At 46.5% G+C, this 22555-nt stretch overlaps 1 protein-coding gene across 3 annotated transcripts in view; it reads left to right on the forward strand.

The window, feature by feature from the left end:
- Positions 1 to 313: 313 nt before the first annotated feature.
- Positions 314 to 22555, forward strand: part of DRC1 (dynein regulatory complex subunit 1) — a 42986-nt gene continuing 20744 nt past the window's right edge. For all 3 annotated transcript variants that reach the window (XM_045980045.1, XM_045980043.1, XM_045980044.1), the window contains exons 1-7: positions 314 to 529; positions 11269 to 11356; positions 16355 to 16467; positions 18304 to 18487; positions 19080 to 19217; positions 20133 to 20219; positions 20894 to 21016. In XM_045980045.1, the coding sequence (XP_045836001.1) occupies positions 375 to 529; positions 11269 to 11356; positions 16355 to 16467; positions 18304 to 18487; positions 19080 to 19217; positions 20133 to 20219; positions 20894 to 21016 (888 nt within the window). In that variant the 5' untranslated portion in view covers positions 314 to 374. The remainder of the gene's footprint in view (positions 530 to 11268; positions 11357 to 16354; positions 16468 to 18303; positions 18488 to 19079; positions 19218 to 20132; positions 20220 to 20893; positions 21017 to 22555) is intronic.

The following is a 22555-nucleotide window of genomic DNA, read 5'->3' on the forward strand; positions in this document are numbered from 1 at the left end:
AGTTTTTTAATACTATAAATATCTGCAGTGAGCATACACCTGTGTACATTGCTTTCACTCAGCAAACACTGGTTGTGCACTTACTACACATTAGGTATTATGCTAGGCGCTATTTGTACAGTACTGAATGAAACTGATGTCATTTTCACCCCGTGAAGGTAGAGCCCAAGTCCCATTATCTCCCCGGGAAAGAAACCACAAGCTGACATGCAAATACCGGAGGGGGGGCGGGGCGGGGCCTGAGGTGCTGCGCGCACGCGCACTCCAGCTGCCAGTCAGGTGACCACCTCTCCCTGGCAACGGCTTGTGTTTAGCAACCGGCGGTGGTCTGGCGGTGGTCCAGGAGGAGCTGCCTGGGGCGGGAGGCACCTGTCATGAATCCACCGGGACCCCCGGGGGTCCCGGAGGAGAAGGAGGAGGAGCACTTGTCCACCCCGATTCTTGGGCCGTCCATACATTCTGACAACCCTCAGGAGCGGATCCAGGCCCGGCGCCTCCGCATCGCCGCGCGCCTAGAAGCCCGGAGGCGGTGAGCGGGGCGGTCTGGGCGGGTCCTCAGCGGGGAACCCCCGGTGCCGGCGACGCAGGGCGGGGACGAGGCGGGCGCCTTCCCCCGGCGGGAGGCTCTGAGGGGGGCGGCGGGCGGGCCCCGCGTGTGAGCGGAAAGATAGGCGGTGAGATAGGAAGATTTCTTCCACAAGGTTCCATCAAGCAAAGGATGGGATATGAAGACATTGAACACACTTGTAAAGTCAAAGACGGAAAGAACAGGTCTCTCAGCCCTTTTACCGAGAGCCTGCTGTGCGGTGCACTGCGAGCAGTACACTGAAGACACAGGCCGTCCGTGACATCCCCTGGGAGGTCTTTCTTTCCTTCTTCCATCCCAGCCTGCCTTCCACAAGCATTTCTGCAGTGGACCTCAGCTGTCACTTCTGCAGGTCTCAGTGGCTTATCTGGTTGTATGACACAAATCCTCATCCTTGAAGGGTCTGAGACTGATAATCATATCCTTCTCAGGCCAGGGTTGTTGCACCCGTCCATTCACGGACACAGTGGGCTGTCATGTGCCAAGAGGCACCTGCACGATCTTCTGAATTCCTGAACACCTCTCTGTGTGACAGCACTTGTACCTTGCCCTGGTGGCCGGGGTCAGCTACCTTACCAAGATGGTGACTTCTTGTCTGCTGGCCATTTGGACGCAAGGGGCCCAGAGCGGTGTGACAGTGTTCCAACAAAACTGTACTTATGGACACTGCAGTTTGAATGTAGTATGTTCACGTGTCACAAAATATTCTTCAGATATTGATCTTATTTTCTGAGATCACTTTTAAAAGATTTTATTTATTTGACAGAAAGAAATCACAAGCAGGCAGAGAAGGAGGCAGAGAGAGAGGAAGAGAAGCAGGCTCCCTGCTGAGCAGAGAGCCTGACATGGGGCTCGAACCCAGGACCCTGGGGTCATGACCTGAGCTGAAGGCAGAGGCTTTAACCCACTGAGCCACCCAGGTGCCCCCTGAGATCATTTTTTAAGAGAAATTTTAGGTTTGCAGCAAAATTGAGTGGACAGTACAGAGATTTCCCCGTCCACTACCTGCCCCCACACATGCACAGCCTGTCCCACTATCAACATCCTCCAGAGTGGCACATTTGTAACAAATGATGAAACTGAGTTGACGCATCATCACCCTAAGTTCATAGTTTACATCATGATTCACTCTTGGTGTTCTATGGATTTTGACAAGTGTAATGACATGTGTCCACTATTATGGTATCATACAGAATCGTTTCATTGTCCTAAAAATCCTCTATGCTCTGCTTAGTCATCTGATATTTTTTTTAAACCATTTAAAAAGTATAAAAATCATTCTTTGCTTCTGAGCCCTACAAAAATCGGTGGGTCATATTTGGCTCACAGGCCAGTCTGATGTAATGAATCAATGTGATGTTGTTCTGCGGGATATCCAGATGGTCCTTATCTCTTCAGACTATATTTTAGCTGAGATCAGGAGAATTAACGTGACCCTGTAAGTGTGTGGGTTGTACAAGTAAACATTATCATCTGTTGGATGTAAATGTGAACTTCCTGATCCTTTTTCTTGATTGAAGTAGAAAATAACACATTTGGCCCAATCAACAGCCGCTTTGCGTGTATTTTAGACCACCCCGATCTGCTCTAGCAAAGATACCACACCTGCATGGCAGCCGCGATCGGGACAAGTCCTTGGCTGAGCTTGCAGTATTGATAATCATTTTCTCAGATCCATCCAGTTTTTGCAGGGGCCAGAGCGGTGATTTAAATGGAGACTTGATTGGGACCACCCCTCCTGTATCCTTGACATCCTAAGGGTGACACTAATCCCTCCCTTAAGGGTGACATCCATTTGGCTTTCCCTGTCATGATAGCTCTTACCCAGAGGCCAAGGACTTAATGTGGGAGTTTCTCAAATTCCTAAGTATGTTGAGATCACTCTGATCGCTCTTTGAGGGAATGGCTTGGAGAAGCCAGAAGTGTACTTAAGGAGAGTGGTTACGAAGCCGTTGCATTGGTCTGGGTGAGGGATGAAGTTGGTCTGGTAGGATTGGAGAGAAAGCAGATGTGCTCAAGGCATGTGTTAGAGCTTCAACTGCCTGGATTTCCTGATTGGGGATATGCTGGTTGAAGACAGGGAAAAGGCAACAATGGCTAGAGCAGCTGGGTAGGTGGTAGTGCCTTGTATTGAAACGATAAAGCTACAGGGGGAAGTGAGGCAGCAGCATTTGGAGATCAGAGAGTTTGGCTTTGGACATATTAAATGAAATTGGATTTTGGAAGACATTAAAACTGACATGTCTCTTGGGCAGTTGGACATGGGTCTGAAACTCGGAAGAGAATTCTGGATTAGAGAGGTCAGTGCCGAGGGTCAACAGCATTATGATTGGATTGAAAACTGTAGGAATGGATTGACTTACACTGGAAAAGAGGATAAGAAGATGAGAGGAGAGCTCATGCCAAGCCCTAGGAAAGCTGTGCATTTAGAAACAGATAGAAAAGGGAACACTGACAGAGGATTATCTCCATGATCTAAAGATGCCATGAGTGGCCAGTGGTGCTGCGGGGGGGGGGGGGGGGGGGGCGGGATGAATATGCAAGGTACAGAGGTGGACCCAATGAATTTAACACCCTGAGCTGGGGAGTTTTTAAAATAATAATGGCCTGAAAAGGAGAGCAGGTGGTCAACCTTTTCTTCTATTGAACTTTGTTTATGTAACCAGGCCAATGAAAAAAAAATTTTAAATAAAATTTACAGTATGAAATAAGAAAACAGGGACAGATCGATACCTTTTAATTACATTACTGTATTTTGGGGTGGGAAAGGAAGGAAAAACATGAAGAAGTGTTTCCAAAAGAATTCTGTGAGGTTTGGAGAATGATTACATGTAGAACGACAGAACTGAACTAACCAGAGTTCAGCTTCTTCATGTTTTCAATAGCTGGGCTGTTGTTCATGTCAAATCCCTCTTTTTTTTTTTTTTTTTTTAAGATTTTACGTATTTATTTGAGAGATAGAGAAAGAGAGAGCACGAAAGGAGAGGGAGAGGGAGAGAAGCAGACATACCAAGCCGAGAGCCTGAAACAGGGCTGCATCCCAGGACCCTGAGATCACGACCTGAGCTGAAGGCAGGCGCCCAACTGACTGAGCCACCCAGGAGCCTCATATATCAAATCCCTCTTGTGCTGGGAGATGTAGTACCTTGGGGGTTGGGGATTTGCCCTGTGGCTAACTGAGCTGGGACGATAGAGCCATTTTATTTTATTTTTTTTTAAACATTTTATTTATTTATTTGACACAGAGAGATCACAAGTAGGCAGAGAGGCAGGCAGAGAGAGAGGGAGGAAGCAGGCTCCCCGCTGAGCAGAGATCCTGATGTGGGGCTCGATCCCAGGACCCCGAGACCATGACCTGAGCTGAAGGCAGACGCCTAACCCTCTGAGCCACCCAGGTGCCCTGATAGAGCCATTTTAAACATGCCCTCAGAACATGTGCGTGCAGCTTAGTCTGTGTGTGTCACAGGCCAACTGTATTCTTTGTGTTCTCTGAATTAACTTCCTTGTTAAAGGATAAGACATAGAAAGTTGCTGTATCGAAGCCTACATACATATTTTTTTTCTTAAGATTTTTTTCAAAGTAATCTCTACACTCAATGTGGGGCTCGAACTCACAACCCTGAGATCAAGAGTCTCATGTTCTTCCAACTGAGCCCGCCAGGTGCCCCCCATACATATTATTAAAAATTAACAGTAGCTGCAGAAATTGTTTAGAACTTAGATTAACAGAAGATTTTCCAGAAAGGAGTATTTTGTCATTGACCTTGTTTTTTTGTTGGCACAGGTTAATAATAATATGCAGACAGACTTTTAGTCCACTGTGTCATTTTTTTTTTAAGATTTTACTTATTATTTATTTGACAGAGAGGGAGAGAGATCACAAGTAAGCAGAGAGGCAGGCAGAGAGAGAAGAGGAAGCAGGCGTCCCACTGAGCAGAGAGCCCAATGCGGGACTCAATCCCAGGACCCTGAGATCATGACCCAAGCCGAAGGCAGAGGCTTAACCCACTGAGCCACCCAGGTGCCCCTCCACTGTATCATTTTTAAATGATCTGTAGCCGCCTTGATTTCCTCTGGTGCCCACCACCCTAAGTGCTGGGGCCTTGGTATGCCGTTGAGGTGTAGTTTTAGGGAAGAAGCTGTTAATAGAATCAAATGTCAAACAAAAATAAAGAACAGGTTTAATAAGCTAAAGCTCCTGAAAATCCCAGTCTCTACTGTCTCAGCTGAAGTTTGAAATTCCTGGAGATGTGACTCCAGTGTAAGGATGGCAGATGGAACACATACATTTATCTTGGATCTCTATCAAAACTCCATTAACGTGACATTTAAAGGGATTAAATAAAAAAGACATTAAACCCAAAAAGTCAAGCCAAACAGAAGGGACTCAACAGCAACAACATTTGGAAGCTGGGAAGCATAAGGACAGATGGTAAATGGTCTCGCAGATTCAAGACTATGGAAATATGAACTAGCAGTGAGGAAAGCGAGAGTCCCCACGCCTTGATTTACTCCGCAGTAAATCTGCAAAACACCAGGAAATCGGAAGCATCAGGTTCAAGTGGAAGTAGAGATGAAGAAGGGGATTAAGTCAGGAAAATAGTTGGATGCCAGGAACCTTTTCCCCACCTTGCACAAAAGATGGGAGGTTTGGAGGAAGTAAATTGGAGAATCTGCAGTTTGTGGGGTGCTGGGCAGAGATGAGGCAGAAACACTGTACTAAACTGCCGCTGAGACCTTGCAGTCCTTCTGCCTATTCGGGGAATATGGGCAAGTTGGAGCTTCACACACAGGCAGGAGACTGAAGTCTCTCTGGAAAATTTGACCAGCTGCCAAGGAAGGATTTAAAGACACCGACGTTCAGAGTTGCCCACCAGGCGATCCAAGTAGATGGTCCTGTGCTGAAGTTCATTGTTGTCAAGCTGTACCCTTGCATTCAGAACTTCCTTCAGCTCTCCAGTCTTTTTTGTTTGTTTGTTTTGTTTTTGACAGATTGAGATTCCAAGCAGACAGACAGACAGGCAGAGAGAAGGGGAAACAGGCTCCTTGCTGAGCAGAGAACCCAGTGCCGGGCTCGAACCCAAGACCCTGGGATCAGGACCTGAGCCAAAGGCAGAGGCTTTAACCCACTGAGCCACCCAGGCACCCCCAGCTCTTCAGTCTTAATAGTGACAAGGTAGTCAAGGATTTCTAGATGTCTGAGGAAAGTCTTTATCATGAAAGGTAGACACCAAAATGAACACACAGCAATAAAGCAACTTAGAGGAACTTGAGAACTATGTAGGGAAAAAAGTCAACAGAAATACAACAAAATGGCTATTATTCAGATGATCCTTGGAGAAAAAAAGAAATGATATTGCAATCACAGAAAAAGAATAAGATGTTGTTAAAGGGGAGGTGAGAGAAAAAAATAGAGCTCTTGGAGATTAAAAAATATGATAGAAATGGAAAACTGTAGAAGGGTTAGGAAATAACAGTCATGGAGTCGCATAGAAGGTAGAGCAAAAAGAAAAACAGAAACTTAGGAGAGAAAAAGATTTTTCAAAATTAGAGGACCAGTCCAGGAGATATAGTCTCTTTTTTTTCTAGATCCATAAAGAAAGGGCAGAGCAACAGAGGGGAGGAAATGATCACCGGAAGTATTCAAGAAAATTGATCAGAACTGAAGTTCTTGAGTTTCCTGCTTGGGGTGGGGTGGGGGGGAACGCCCTACTGAAAATATCCAGCCCAGTGGAGGAAAGTAGACCCACCCGCAGGCACACCATGGAGAAAGTTCAGAGCGTTACTGAAACACCCAAGTTCGGCTGCCCATTGCTCCAAAAGCCAGTACTCAAGAGACGAGTTTTTTAAAAAATTAATTAATTTATTTATTTGACAGAGATCACAAGTAGGCAGAGAGGCAGGCAGAGAGAGAGGGGGGAAGCAGGCTCCCTCTCGAGCAGAGAGCCTGATGCGGGGCTCGATCCCAGGACCCCGGAATCATAACCTGAGCCGAAGGCAGAGGCTTTAACCCACTGAGCCACCCAGGCGCCCCATGAGACAAGTTTTGATTGGAAAGGAATATGAGCTTTATTCAGGGGGCCGGCCATCTGGGGAGAAGGCAGACTCTTGTCCAAAAACCAACTCCTATGTATCTGCCTGAAGGTTTTTAGAGGAACTTTAGGGCAGTTAATCAGTAAAAGGGGAGCACAGTGGTGTTTAACCCTTCTTGATTGCGGGCAGACTCAGTGGTGGGAGCTACAGACATTATCCTCGTGCTCAGAGGCTGTGTACTGCGCCCTGGGGGTGTGTGTGGAGGTGGGGAGGTTGTGCAAGTGGGTTTCTTGCAGAGGCTTCTGAGGAAACAATGCAATGCCTAATCTATAGATACACAAAGAAAGCTTACTTAATCAATCCTGTAGGCTAAAAGTGCTTGCTAAAACTTTAAGAGGACTCGTTGGCCTGAGGGGCTGAGAGAGGAGTTTCAGGAACGCGGAGAGCCGGAAGGTCCTATAAGTTTCTGGAGTGAGAACTGTCATATCCAAGGAAAGGATTAAGAAACACAGTGACTTCAGGGTTTTGAAATAGCAACACTGGAAGGTAGAAGATGCCGCAGCAGTTCTCTCAAAATTCTGAAGGAAAATGATTTCCAACCCTGAACCCGAAATCCAGCCAAACAATCAATGAAGTGTCAATTTTTTAAATCCGAGAAGGGACTTTGTTTGGTCAGGAGAGGTGGGGTATTCAGGAAGATGGTGGCTCCATGGAGACCACGTGGGTGGGAGCCCCAAGGAAGCAGTTTCTTGAAACTGAGGTAAACCTGAGGAGGGAGATGTCTCTTTGGAGTTGACTCCTTTGGGGAATATGCTGGGTCAGCAAGCAAAACGAAACAAAACAACAAGTTTCTAGTAGCCCTGTTAAAGTAAACAGAACAGGTGAAATTAAATTTTGTCGTTTATTTAACCCACAATGTAAAAATAGTCTTTTAACATGTAATCAGTGTCAATTATATCGAGGTATTTTACTTTGTTTTTTATTCAAGGCCTTCAAAAATCCATGTAGTGTATTTTATACTCACAGGACATTTCAGTTTGGATGGGCCACTGGTGGTCAGTGGCTCGCTTTTATTGGACAGGGCAGTGCTAGGAAAGTCAGAAATGCTAAGTAAAAGGCAGCAATGGGGTTCCAGTGAAAACTAGGTTAATAAGAGTTCTTTCTCTTTCTGAAGCACTGGTCTTTGCTCCAGGAAGTGGAGCAACTGGAAGGCTTATTTAGATAGAGTTGGTTACTTAATTGGTGGTCAAAGTAGAAAGTCAAGAGAACGAGTGCATTTTGTGTGATAGTGGGAGATCCATGAACCTGGCAACTTTGGAAGACGATTGGAACGGAACACTTAGTTCTCTTAGCAATGGCCAAGAGTAGATTGAATAAGAATAGGGAAGTGCATGAAATGACAAGAAAGAAAATGGGGTTTTAGTTAGACTTGGAGTTGGCAGGGAGCGGTAACTCAACTCTGTAGCGGCCTATTTAGCCAGAGCAGCTCCATCTGGTTGAACAGAAATTTGTTGTTTATGCAGTAAAACTTAAACTGACCTTGCCGCCCGCCCCCCCCCCCCCCAACCAGGGGACTTACTTAAAAGCAAGTCCGGGAAACTAGTAAAATATGGTCTACCAGTCCCAGGTAACAGAGCCCAAATACAAGGGCGGGTCAGGCCAGGTGGAGACATCGAGTCGTGGAGCGTGCATACTGTTGTTGGGTCCCCCCCAAAATGGGTATCCCAATAATGGGCCCGTGATTGAAGGAGCGAGACTGATACAAAGCGAAGGTCAAGCAAAGCTTTATTTTGCGCCAAGCATCAAGAATCAGACTGACCATCAAGCAGACCGGTAGGACCGCCCCTCACAGGGGACGACCCCTCCCTGCTTTCCAGACTAACTTTTATAGAGCAAAGGCCATGTGGTTGGGCCTGGCCACACACAGGTGGCTAATTGAATTACAATTCACCCCACAGTAACCATGGAAACTAGCCCATCACCTTGGTAGCTAGGAGACAGTCCGCGCCCCCCACTGACTGAATACCTCCACCTGGCCTGATCCACCCTTGTACTTGGACTTTGTTACATGGGACTGGTTTCAGGGACTTCTTTTTAAGTCCCGGGGCGGGGCGGCAGAGTCAATTTAAGTTTTACAACAAAATGGCAGTTCAACCGGGGGTGGGGCTGCTCTGGCTGAATTGGCCCTTACACTGTCTCCCCAGCTACCAAGGAGTGTGGGCCCTGCCTTTTGGGCGCCTTTTGGGTGCCAATTCTGACCAAGGTGATAGGCTAGTTCAAATATCTACTATAGGGTGAATTGTAATTCAGTTGGCCACCCTGTGTGGGACCTAGCATGACTGTGCAGCTTCCTCTGTGTGTTACAATCTCACTGGCCACCTGTGTGTGGCCAGGCTCAACCACATGGCCTTTGCCTTTAAAAGTTAGTCTGTGAGGCTGGGACGGTCGCTCTCTCTGTAAGAGGCGGCCCCCAACGATCGGTTTGATTCTCCATGCTTGGCGCGAAATAAAGCTTTGCTTGACCTTCACTTTGTATCAGTCTCGCTCCTTTGATCATGGACCTAACAACTCCACATTTCAAAAATGCTGTAACACTGTAGAGTGGAGCTGAACTTTGAACAAAGGGAGTGGAAATGGAAATCAGTATTAGAAAGAAATCAAGAAAGAATGAGACAGAGAGATCTGCTTGTTGTACCGCAGATGGGGTCCTAATAGGATGGTTTCATTTTTCTCATGCCCTGGGAGTCCTCGTGGCCCACTGTGTGCCCGAGGGGAGAGATGGAGGTTGATGGGGTCATTCCCCCATGCATCCTCTAAAGAAGCCCATAATCTGGAACCTTATGTTACCTCCTCTTCTTTGGTCTGATTTTCTGATTAACACACACACACACACACACACATATACGCTATTGGTAAAATTCTGCTAGAAATTACGTCATTCTTTCTATAGGCTACAAAATATTTTCTTTCTTTCTTTCTTTTTTTTTTTAAAGATTTTATTTACTTATTTGAGAGAGAGACAGAGAGAGCTTGAGTGGGGGAGAGGGAGAAACAGACACCCTCTTGAGTGGGGAGTCCAGATTCGGGACTCGGTCCCGTAACGGGATCATGACCTGAGCCGAAGGCAGACAGACACTTAACCGACTGAGTCGCCCAGGGCCCCCCCCCAATTTTTTCTTATGTTGTTGTCTCGTAAGCTCTTAAACTGGTGGGTATTAGCGAGGGTTAATACGTGTGTAGGAATGTTCCCAGGCTTCTGCCGGTAGAGTTAGTGCTGTAATAATCATTCACATGCAGATTTCTCTGAGTACTTTCTGCAGGGAATTCGTGAAGGTTGGGTCAGAGGGGAGGCATTTTTAAGTTTGTGATAAACCTTAACGAGTTGCCTTTTATTTTATTTTAGTTTTTTATTTTATTTAATTTTTTTAAAGATTTTTTTTTTTTTTTTTTTTTTTTTTTTTTTTTTTTTGGACAGACAGAGATCACATATAGGCAGAGAGAGGCAGGCAGAGAGAGAGGAGGAAGCAGGCTCCCTGCCAAGTAGAGAGCCCGATGCAGGGCTCGATTCCAGGACCCCTGGATCATGACCTGAGCGGAAGGCAGAGGCTTTAACCCACTGAGCCACCCAGGCGCCCCCCAAATCGCCTTTTAGACAGGTTGTTATACTTCACATCCCCAGCTGTGGTGTGGTGTGAATAGCTGGGCACCCAAACCTGATGTTATCAATTATTTATTTATTTATTTATTTGCGATTTTATTTATTTGTTGGAGAGAGAGAGATAGCACGCAAGTGGAGGGAGCGGCAGGCAGAGGGAGAAGCAGGCTCCCCTCTGAGTAAGGAGCCCAATGCGGGACTCCATCCCAGGACTCTGGGATCATGTCCTGAGCCAAAGGCAGACACTTAACTGACTGAGAAAACCCAGGCATCCCATTATCAACCTTTTAAATCTTTTCTCCTCTGGTATGGAGAATAATGATACCTTACAGGCTTCTCAATTGCATTTCTTGTGTTCTATGTGATGTTGAACGTATTTTCAAATGTCTGTTTGCCTGTTGTATTTCTCCTGTAAATTGCCTGTCCACATCCTTTGCCAGTTTTTCTAATTGGTATTTTGTCTTTATTGTATTGATTTGAAAGAGCCTGTTCTCTTTTCTAGATGGCAACATTTTATCAAGTATCTTTTATGAGTTTATCCCTTGAATCAGGAGAAGAGTTTTAAATTTTAAGAAGTAAAGTCTCTCAATCTTTTTATTTTTTTCCAGCTTTGGTCTTATTCTTTTTATTTTATTTTATTTTATTTATTTGACAGAGAGAAATCACAACTAGGCAGAGAGGCAGGCAGAGAGAGAGGAGGAAGCAGGCTCCCTGTGGAGCAGGGCTCGATCCCAGGACCCTGAGATCATGACCTGAGCCGAAGGCAGAGGCTTTAACCCACTGAGCCACCCAGGCGCCCCAGCTTTGGTCTTATTCTAAGATGGGGTTTCTCCTGAATTTACTTCTAGTGTTTTTATGATTGTGTTTTTTAATTTTGAAATTTTTATCCATATGGGATGTATTTTCATATATAGTGTGATGTACTATGGAAACTCTAAATATAGAATCCACATTCTAGAAATAACTTTAGCTTCTCTATTTTCTCCCATCACAGGGAAGCACTTGGAGAATATTTAGATGGGAAGAAGGAGAGTGAGGAAGATCAAAGCAAGAGCTACAAGCAGAAAGAAGAAAGCAGACTGGTATGAGCTGGGTGGCATATGGGTCCTATCAGCCAGTGACACTAGGGAGCTGGGTGTGATGTCATGGTTTTCATACTTAGACTAGAAGAATCTCAAGAGGGATTGTGTGTGTTCCTGCCTTTGGTTAGGCAGAAGCGAATCTGAATCTTTCCCATTTTGAGAGCTCTCTAGGAGTGAGCTTTCATTTCATCCTGTGAGCTGTTCTTTAGTGCAAGTCAAGATGTTTACGCTGCCCATTCAGGGCCTCTGTTTCCGTCCTAACGTCAGTCTTCTCTCCCGCCGATACCCACCGTAGGCCTTCACTCTGGCTTGGCCGATCTGCTCACTCACCTCCAGTGGGGGCTCTGCTCGTCCTGTTCTGTGCCTCTTATCTTCAGGGATGCCAGTCCCTCCCTTGCCCTCCTCCCCGTTGTCCTCTACCTCTGTCTTCTCTCCTCTCATCAGGATGCCTTCCCATACTTCAAGACCATCTCAAGTCCCAACCCGAGAGGACTGCAAGTCCATGATTTCTCCACAGCCCAGGCTCCTTTAATTCACACATCGGGTACTTCTCTGTGCCATGTGTTTCATTTTAGACCGTTTTCTCCCTTGTAGGACTTGCAGTGTGCGTGCCTGCAGTGTCCCCAGCAGAACTGTAAGCTCCATGAGAGCGAGAGCCTCTCCGTATACCTGTGGAGTAGTGCAGGGCTTGTACTCAATAACCGCTAAAAACAAAGTCATCGACTGCTGTCCCATGGCAATGCCAGGGCTCCTGGGATGTTTAATAAAGGACTTGGAATAACAGGTGCAGGAAGAATGAACAACACTTCCAAACAGCAAGCAGAACTGGCAAAATGCTGCATTTAATTAATTGTTAAATGGATATCATAGGGCAGTGGGATGGTAGGAATTGAGGGGAAGAAGAGGGCTGCCCAAGGGGGCCTGATGGGGGAAGGTTCCATGGAGAAAGTGGGATTTGAGCTGCATCTTGGAAAAATAGGTGGGACTTCTAAAAGCAGAAAGGAGAGAGAGCATTTCTGGCAGAAGTTGAAGTACACTTACTGCGAGAAAAAAAAAATACTCAAGTTACTGAAATGTCATTATGGAGCAAAGAGATCTACAGAGACCCCTGAGTGAACTATATGGTAATGGATCAAGGATAAGATTTCTTACTATGGCAGGAAGAACACTGAGCTGCGGTGTGTTCTTGGTCCCAATCTGGTACTCACTGTGACGTTGATGAGTCATGCCCCCTGTCTGTCCTGGGGTCACTTCGTCGAAGTGTCAATCATCTCTGAGCATTGCTAGGTAGGATCAAAAGGATACTGTATATAATCTGGAGCCTCTTGATATAGTTTATACTGCTATGGTCTTGAAAATGCTGATACAGAGTTCATCTGGAGCATTCTTTGAGTGTGAACCTGAAGAGATAATATTGCTTTCATTAGCAGCTTTTCTTTTTTTAAAAGATTTTATTTATTTATTAGACAGACAGAGATCACAATTAAGCAGAGGCAGGCAGAGAGAGGAAGGGAAGCAGGCTCTACTGAGCAGAGAGCCTGATGCGGGGCTCGATCCCGGGACCCTGGGATAATGACCTGAACCAAAGGCAGAGACTTTAACCCACTGAGCCACTCAGGCGCCCCATCATTAGCAGCTTTTCAAGCTTCCTTTCACTTATGACTTTAATCATGTAAAGTGTTGGCATAGAAAAGAAATTTATAAAATGTATAAAATGTAGGGGCGCCTGGGTGGCTCAGTGGTTTAAGCCGCTGCCTTCGGCTCAGGTCATGATCTCAGGGTCCTGGGATCGAGTCCCCGAATCGGGCTCTCTGCTCAGCAGGGAGCCTGCTTCCCTCTCACTCTCTCACTCTCTCTGCCTGCCTCTCTGCCTACTTGTGATCTCTCTCTGTCAAATAAATAAATAAAATCTTTAAAAAAAAAATCCTTTAAAAAATAAAAAAAAATTTAAAAAAATGTATAAAATGTATAAAAACCAAATGCTGCCTTCCTTATTATCAAGATATTAATAACTGGTTCTACCATAAGACTTGGACATGAAGGGCCACTGTCCTTGGTCCTACACCTTATCAATCATTTTTACTTGGTGATTCTTTCGTTTCCTATTTAATCTTGCTCCAGTTTTATAAAGATATTCTTCCAAATTTTCTCTTAGAAGCTTTATTTTTGTATCATGTACATTTTGGTCTGTAGTCTATCTTGAATTGATTTTTGTGGCTGGTGTAAAGGTAAGGCTCAAGGTCACTGTTTTGTGTATGGATTTTTAATTGACCCAGAACCATTTATTGGAAGGATCATCCTTTCCCCACTGCACTGCAATACACCCTTGTTGTGAGTCAGGTGGTCACATTTGTGGATTTGTTTCTGGATTCTCTGTTCTGTTTTCTTGGTCTGATTGTCTGACTTTACACCAATTCCACACTGTTTTAACTATTGTAGTCTTATGACAGGACTTGACATCTGGTGGAATAGGTCCTCTAAGTTTTTGATTCTTCAAATTGTCTTGGCTATCCTTGACCTTTTTCATGTCCATATAAATTTTACAATCAGTTTGTCAGTTTTCACCAAAAAACCTGCTGAGATTTTTGAAAGTTTTATTTATATATTTTCGAGAGAGAGCTGTGGTGTGTGTGGTGGGGAGATTGGGGGTAATGGGAAGGGGAGGGAGAAAGTCCTCAAGCAGACTCCCCCTGAGTGTGGAGCCTGATGAGGGGCTCAATCCCAGGACCCTGAGATCATGACCTGAACCAAAATCAAGAGTCAGCCATTTAACCCACGAGCCACCCAGGTGTCCTCTGCTGGGACTTTAATTGAAGTCAGATTGAACCTATCGATCAATTTAGGAAAGAATTAATATCTTACCAACGATGAGATTTACAATCCATGAGTATAAAATATCCCTCCACTTATTTAGGTATTCTTTAAATTTGTCAACAGTGTCTTATGCTGAATTGTGTAAGACTGATGATTCACGGACCTGTAGCCCTGGAACAAATAACACATTATATGTTAACAAAACAAGAACAAAAGCAACGTCTTAAACTTTGCGTTGAGGCTCTAAGTGTTTTTTGCTGATATATAAAAGTACAATTGTTTTTTTTGTATAGTGATCTGATATTCAGCAACTTTGTCAAATTCTCTTGTCAATTCTAATAGTTGTCCTGTGGTTTCTTTTGTTTGTGTGTTTATTTTTTTACATATGTATCATATCTGAAAATGACAGTTTTAGCTTTTCCTATGTTTGTTGGTCTGTTGGTTTTCAGTTTTATTTTGAGTCTGAAATACTTGATTCAGAAATTTCTGATGTTCGCATTGTCTGAGCAGAAAATAGAAAATTGTTCAAAAGCTGCTGGAAAGCCTTTACTTCCTTAGGCATGTAAAACCGTTTGGTACAAGTGCTCCAACTGTAGCCATTTAAAAAGTCTGGCGAACCTCTGGATACTGGGGTTAAGGCTCCCATTCTGTATTCATTAAAACTGCATTTCCAAGTGTCCTTAGGAGGGTGAGATGAAATAGAATCTCTCATTGTTTCAGTGACTCCTTCGTACGGAGAAGCTTATAGGTTCTTTGTTCAGAAACAGTCTGAGAGCTGGAGAATTTGTAAGTTCCAAAACAGACTTAGAAAAACATAGGCACAGCCTAAGGGTACCTGAATTTTTGGTTGAAATCCTGTCATCACCCAAAGGTCAGGAGTGACGACACTGATGTGGAATTCAAGGAGGGATTTATTTATTTATTTATTTACTTATTTATTCAAGATTTTATTTATTTGAGAGAGAAAGAGAGCAGGAGCAGGAGCACATGAGGTGGGGGAGTGCAGAGCGGGAAGCAGACTCTCCACGGAGCAGAGAGCCTGATGTGGGGCTCGATCCCAGGACCCCAAGATCGTGACCTGAGCCGACGGCAGATGCTTAACCAGTTGAGCCATCCAGGCACCCCCAAAGAGGGATTTAGAAGGGGGGCACCAATAGCAAAACTGTTGCGCCCTTAAGGGAGGCAGCGGCGGAGCCCGAGTGTCTGGAACAGAAGATGCCATGTAACAGTAGCTTAAACAACGTAGAAGCTTATTCCTCTGGTTTCCTTAGTAGTTCAGAGCATCAGGACACTGATCAGGGCTGATACCGCAGCTCCTTGATGTCGGGGACTTCATCTCCTGCCATTCCTTCGGTAGCTGCATGTGCTCACTGTGTCATACCAGAGCACCACACGCTGGCCCCGGAGAGTTGAGGGATGCGGCAGCAGACGACAGGCCTTTTCCGTTCAACGCATGAGTCAGAAGGGGCACACATCACTTCTGCTCAGACTATATTCTAGCTGCCAAGGAGTTTGGGAAGTGTATCCATCTTGGTAGGTCCAATGTCCAGCTAAAATCGGGGGGTCCTGTTCCTCGGAGAGGAGGAGGGAATGGATGTGGGAGGATGATCGCCATTGTCTCTACCTCACCTCTCCCACTGAATTCTCAGAAAAGCGCCTGGTGGTGTCAGTCACTTGGAGGGTCTACGGGGCGAGTGCTGAGATGTGCCTAGGGTACCTGCCAGTGTGCTAGCCAGCTGATCCCTAGTCTAATGAGAAGAAGCCAAAGTACCTCCAGAATCACACGTGCTATTAAATCGTAAGCTCTGATATCACATCACTTTCCTGATGGAAAGGGATTGCCAAGTACATGCTACTCTTCAGGGTCTTAAGGTTGCTTTTGATTCCTGCTTGGCTGGATAGAACAGCTATAGACAGCTGTGCAAAAGGTTTCTAACTTCATAAATTCTTTTTTTTTTTTAAAGATTTTATTTATTTCAGAGAGAGAGCGAGAGTGGCGAGAGAGACCATGAATGGGGGGCGGGGAGAGGGAGAGGTAGTCTCCCCCACTGAGCAGGGATTCTGAAGTGATGTGGGTCTCCATCTCAGGACCCCCGGGATCAGGACCCGAGCACAAGGCAGACGCTTCACTGACCGAGTCACCCAGGCACCCCTCTAACTTCATAAATTCTTCTTCATTTTCAGAAGTTGAATAAATTGCTGCTCTGTGGCACTGAGTTGGTAACAAATATCCAGGTGGCTACAGATATCCGAGAGACCCACAGGAGAGTGGAAGAAGAGGAGATCAAGCGTCAGAGGTGAGGAACCCCCACTCTGCAGCGTGGGCATGAGGACGTCTCTTCCATGGGTCCCCAAATTCTCCCCAACCGTTGGAACATGGCTGTGTCAGAGACAGTCCAGCAGAATCCTTTTACTGCCCTTTAGGAACGAATACCTTCCTTCCCTCCCTGCTTTCCTCCCTTCTTCTCCCTTCCTCCACGTGGCCATTTTAGCTCATCTCCGCAAGAGCAAGAGTTTAACGATGATTTTAGTTGTTGAGCGTAAGGAATTCCTTCAGCACCTTTATTAGCTTTACCAGTATGCAACTAACTGGTGGTTTTATTCTTGTGACTTCCCACGGTGTGCCTTGGCCTGTACCTAGCACGAAATTGGCTGATTTCCCAGCCACACCAAGGAGGTAGGCTGTGTCCTATGACCGCGGAGGAAAAACTGAAGGTCTTCAGTGGCAGACGTACAGGATAAATGTGGGCTCTGGCAAGAGGACCTGGCTGTTGTTTTTCATTTTCTGAGGCCAGAAGTCAAGTGAATTAATGTGCTCTGTGCTCTAGCTCGGAAGGGAGGCAAGAAGGAGAGAGGGGAGCGTGAGTTTAAGTTGTGACTCCTGTCCTGGAAGGGTCGGCACTCTTGTCGGGAGGCAGTCTCCTACAATGACAGTCTGTGAAGGAGAGAGTCCTGGCATATGTCCTCGCGGCTGTTCTAAGGGGGGACCTCACCTCTTGTCCTCACACCTCTCTTCAGGCTGGTTCCCTCCTCAATACACTTCATCACAGAGTCTCTTTTGGAATTTCTGGAAAGGCCATGCTGATTTTCCATTCCTTAATGGTGGAGTTTCCCTATTTGTATGGCCCCCTGGTTGGTTTTTTTTTTTAATTTTTATTTATTTTTTAAGATTTCTTTTCAGTGTTCCAGGATTCCTTGTTTATGCACCACACACAGTGCTCCATGCAATACGTGCCCTCCATAACACCCACCACCAGACTCACCCAACCTCCCACGCTTCTCCCCTCCAAAACGCTCAGTTTGTTTCTCAGAGTCCACAGTCTCTCATGGTTCATCTCCCTCTCCAATTTCCCGCAACTCCCTTCTCTTCCCCATCTCCCCATGTCCTCCGTGTTATTCCTTATGCTCCACGAATAAGCAAAACCATATGATAATTGACTCTCTCTGCTTGACTTATTTCACTCAGCATAGTCTCCTCCAGTCCCGTCCATGTTGATACAAAAGTTGGTATTCATCCTTTCTGATGGAGGCATAATACTCCATAGTATATATTGTATGGCCCCCTGTATTTATTGATGATTTGGGAGAGGAACGGCCACACACCAGAAGTCATGTCGATAACCAGAAACAATAATATGGGTACCCTTTGTTGAGCGACTGCTGTGCCGCGCGTCATCTCACCTAACCCTGGGAGGATCCGTAGGAAAGTAGGTGCTTTCATCCTCCCTCTTACGGAGGAGAAAAATGCAGCTTGCTGGGGGTAAGGGACTTGTCTCAAGTTGAAAGTCCGTTAGTGGCAAAGTCAGGCCTTGGTCACTGGAGTCGTACAGTTTGTTGCGGAAGTATCTGACAGACTGTTGATCTGCCGTGTGTGTGCGTGTTTAAGTAGGTATAGCTTTAAGGTCCACCTGCTTTTGTTATGGGTCACCTTGTTTATTTGGTCTCCTTGCTTCCAAGCACTGCTTAAGCTAAAAGAAGATTCCTCAGAAGCTGGTTTGGTTTTGAGTGGGGAGTGCGTGGGAGCAGTGCTTGGGGCCCGGGCCTGGAAATTCAGACTCTTGAGAACCAGCCTGCTTCAGCAGGAGGCGGCTTCCCCAGCTGGGCTGGCATGGCCGCTGTGTTTGTGTCCACAGACTCGAGAAGCTGGAGAACGAAGTCAAGACCAGCCAGGACAAATTTGATGAAATCACTGCAAAGTGGGAGGAGGGCAAACAGAAGAGAATTCCCCAGGACCTGTGGGAAATGCTCAACACCCAGCAGGTGCACTGCGCCGGGCTGATCGAGGACAAGAACAAGCTGATCAGCGAGTTACAGCAGGCGAGACTCCCGGCCCCGACCCTGCCACAGGGGCTCAGGCTGGGGATTTGACTGGCTTATTGGTTTGCTCTTCCTGGGAAAAATGGGGAGGCCTCACTTCACGACTCAGATGATTGCACAACTCAGGCAATAAATTCAACCAGAAGGAAGAGCTTTGGAGAAATCTGGGAATTATTGGTGACCTTAGAAAGATGCATGCTCGTAGCCAATGCTGTGTCAGATTTTATGTTTTCAGTTAAGGAATGGCACGTAGTCTGCAGTGGATAGAGTCCCGTGTTGGATCCTGGATTGCCATTGCTCCACTGGGGGGCCGTAAGCTGTCTGGGAGCTTACAAGGAGGTTTACAGCAAGTAGTCACGGAGGGTTTGATCGCCGGCTGCTATGTCCACCTTTGCCCCGAGCTGAGGCCACTGTGCTCCGTCTGCCTGTGCCCTCTCCCGGGCGTCCTCAGATTCTTCCGAAGTGACTTTCTCTGTGTATAGCTGCAGTTCTAGCATTCACAGGTACTGAAGAGCGAGGTCCCAGGGGAGTGCGCTTGGCACCTCTTGCCTCGGTCCTATTTGGGGACCAACCTTCGGTTGCTCTTCTCTAGGAGTTGAAAATAAAAGATGACCAGTATGTGAAGGATTTGAAGAAGCAGTCAGATGACATCTGCCTGCTGCTGGAGAGGATGGAAGAACAAGTGAAGCACGTCATGAAAACCTTCCGTCAGGAGCTGAATTACATTGAGGTAACGGTGTGGTAGAGCTGCCTTCTGCCCCGGGGGCGGCCCCTGAGGAGGGCCAGGTCAGCCCTGACCGATCCAGGTGTCTCGTCCTCTGAAGTCGGCCCCTTCATTTGTTTACCCATTCATGCACTCACCCAACAAGTATTCATTAAGCACCTACTATGTGCCAGACACCATCCCGGGGCTGTGGATACAGCTATGAACTAAACAAAGTCCTCGATGGGATCTGTATTCTAGTAGGAGACAGCTAGACAATAAACAGATAAACTACTAAATACATAGTTGGAGAGGTGGTAATAAGTGCTTTGCAAGAAAATAAAACCGTGGAGGGATAAGAAGAGTGGAGGAGGGGGTATGTGAGCTGTTTATTTGTTGTATTTATGGCAGCTGGGGGCAGGAGCATGGGAAAACAGGTTCAGGAATGAATACTTTAAATTCGAATGAAATGTTAAGGCTTGACATTGAGATTGGCCTTTCCAGAATGGAAATCCTCTTGGATTATTATAGACTCCTTTCTGCATTCCTTGGCCTACCTCTTGTGAGCAGTGCGCTCCTCGGTTTGTGGGAACCCCAACCATGCAGCAGCCCTCGGCATGATGGAAGCGCATGCCGGGGCCTGCCCCGTCACTTCACCCAGGGCCCTGGCCTTCCTCCAGCTCCCTCCTCTGATGTTGGCTGGGCCACAGGGCACATTTCCTCTCAAAATTTGTGGGAAGTCCAGACTTCATAACACTAATTTCCACACAACTCCTTCCATAGTCCTTTGGTTGTATGAAACTTGGCAAGGTTGCATTTGGATTTGACTTGGACTGTCCAGTTGGTACATGGCCCCTTGTGCAATTACTTATGAGTTTTTTCCTACTGTGGAACCTGCCCAATCAAAACAGACACTAGAGCCCTCTTCTTTCTTGGTTGTAGAAAGCATTTGAGGTAGAACGACAAGAACTGCTGGCCAGTAATAAGAAGAAGTGGGAGCGGGCCCTGCAGGCTCACAATGCCAAAGAGGTAAAGGGGCAGTGGGTGTGGAAGGGGGTGGGGGAGGGGGAGCGGGTGGGGGGGATGTGTCAGGGGTGCTCCGTGGAAATCTGGGGCCGTATCTGCTGTGACTGAACTCGCTAGCCTTTATGTATCTTGGGGAGGATTGCCACGGCAGACATTTACTACTCCACTTTGTGGTTAGTCCCTGCTGCTCCTGGTGGTGACATTTGCTTCTGGTGGCGGTGAATACCACCTTCCTTTGCAGCTCGCTGGGGTTCCTGTGGTCCTGTCCCTCTCTTTTTTGTTCCCAGGCTTCTACCCCAGCCACGGATGTTTGTGACTCAGAAGATGTTTTAAAGGGTGTGGGGGTATCACTTTACTTCAGAGACATAAAGAACAAAGAAATAGCTTGACCAAGATCCAGTGGGGGTTTTTTTTGAGAAATATAAATGTCTGACCACAGGGCCCATGGCTAGTTTCTTAATGGAGCAGTCCTCTTGGAGTTTTTCAAGTAAGGAGACTCCCGAGTACAGTAAACGAGACAAAGCTTTGGGGCCTAGGAGCTTCTGAAGGCTGACGGACTCCCTCCAGACTCCTGACACTTGGAGACCCTTCACTGGGTCATGCTGCTCAGGCCGCCGGAAGGACTGAGACAGGGCAGGGACAGGGCTGACTTTCCTCTTGTTTTCCTGTGCCTTCAGCTGGAGTATCTTATGAACCGCCTCAAGAAGGTAGAGGACTACGAAAAGCAGCTGAACAAGCAGAGGGTCCGGGACTGGGAAGAGTACAACATGATCAAGATCAAGCTGGAGCAGGATGTGCAGGTCTGACTTGTTGCTTGGCGTCTGGGTGGCGGTTTTGTCCTTGGTGACTGCCCAGAACGTTCTAGAGTTAGTCCCTTCAACAGATACGTATTCGTTATCTGCTTTTTTTCAAGCGATCATATCTGAAGGAGCTCATGGACAAAATATATGGGGAAGAATTCTTTCTTTAATAAATCATGGAGGGGGGCGCCTGGGTGCCTCAGTGGTTTAAGCCTCTGCCTTCGGCTCAGGTCATGATCTCAGGGTCCTGGGATCGAGCCCCGCATCGGGCTCTCTGCTCAGTGGGGAGCCTGTTTCTCCCTCTCTCTCTGCCTGCTTCTCTGCCTACTTGTGACCTCTCTCTCTGTCAAATAAATAAATAAAATATTTAAAAAAAATCATGGAGGGCTGCCAGGAGGCAAAGCAGGAAACCACGACCTGAGGAATCACTGGGAGCATTATGACTTTAGCCAAGCAAAGGAAAGGTATCCCCAGGGCAAGTTAAGTATGCTGGGGCCAAAGTGGAACAGCCACCATCTAGTGAGTGAGTGGGCACTTAAGGCACAGTGTCTCTGATCCTCGTATTAACGCAGAAGGGAGGAATCACGGACCACATTTTTATGCCAGGAAATAGGCTACTTACCTGGCAAATGGTAGGCCCTGGATTCAAACCAGCTCTGTCTGGCTCGGTAGCCTGCAATGTTCCTAATAGTCCGAACAGCCTCTGGCTGATGGATGGACATTGCAGTAAGGCACATTCCGACTTGCCGTCAGAAAGAACGAACTCACTCACTCCCTTCCTTCTTTCTGCCCTCCCTTCCTTTTTCTTTCTCTCTTTCTTTCTTTCCTCTTTCTCTCGTTCTAGATTGATGTATTCGAGAGAGAGCGAGCTCTGGTGGGGCAGAGGGAGAGGGAGAGAATCCCAGGTGGACTCTGTGCTGAGCGTGGAGGCTGACTTGGGGCTCAGTCTCACAGCCCTGAGATCACAGCCTGAGCCAAAACCAAAAGTCGGACACTTAACAGGTGCCCCAGAAAGAACTTTCTAATAGGTAGAACTATCCAATGTAGAAAAGGGTCATCCCACAGAACAAAGGGTCTTTTATCTCATAAAGTATTCAAAGGCTGCCTGTCTTCAATGCCGAGGAAGGCTTCTCCCAATGGTAGGTTAGATTTTCTGGTTTGTGAAGTTCTTTCCAAGCCTAGGATTCTGTGCTTCATTAGTTTCAAAAAAAAAAAAAAAAAAGAAGCTCATCTCTAATTACATGTGGGTGTGATGTTATTAGCTCTGAATGTTTCAGCGCAGGCTATTCACCTCAGGCTCTGTCTAGGAAAACGTGTTAGACTAAAGCTTTGGCGCGCAGCCTGCGGCAGAGTTTCAGGACCTACTGCTCTTGTGTTTTATGTAACAAGGTCGCATCAAAGCCCCTCCAGACTACAAATATTCTTACCGGTCTTGAGACTTTTCCTGGGCCTTTCTCATAGTGATGTCATGGAAATGGGAGTCACTGACAAAGAACAGCGGGAGTCTGGGAGAGCGGTGCTGCGCACGTGGACTGTGTA

Source organism: Meles meles, chromosome 15 (assembly GCF_922984935.1).
Source record: "Meles meles chromosome 15, mMelMel3.1 paternal haplotype, whole genome shotgun sequence".
Taxonomy (NCBI): Eukaryota; Metazoa; Chordata; class Mammalia; order Carnivora; family Mustelidae; genus Meles; species Meles meles.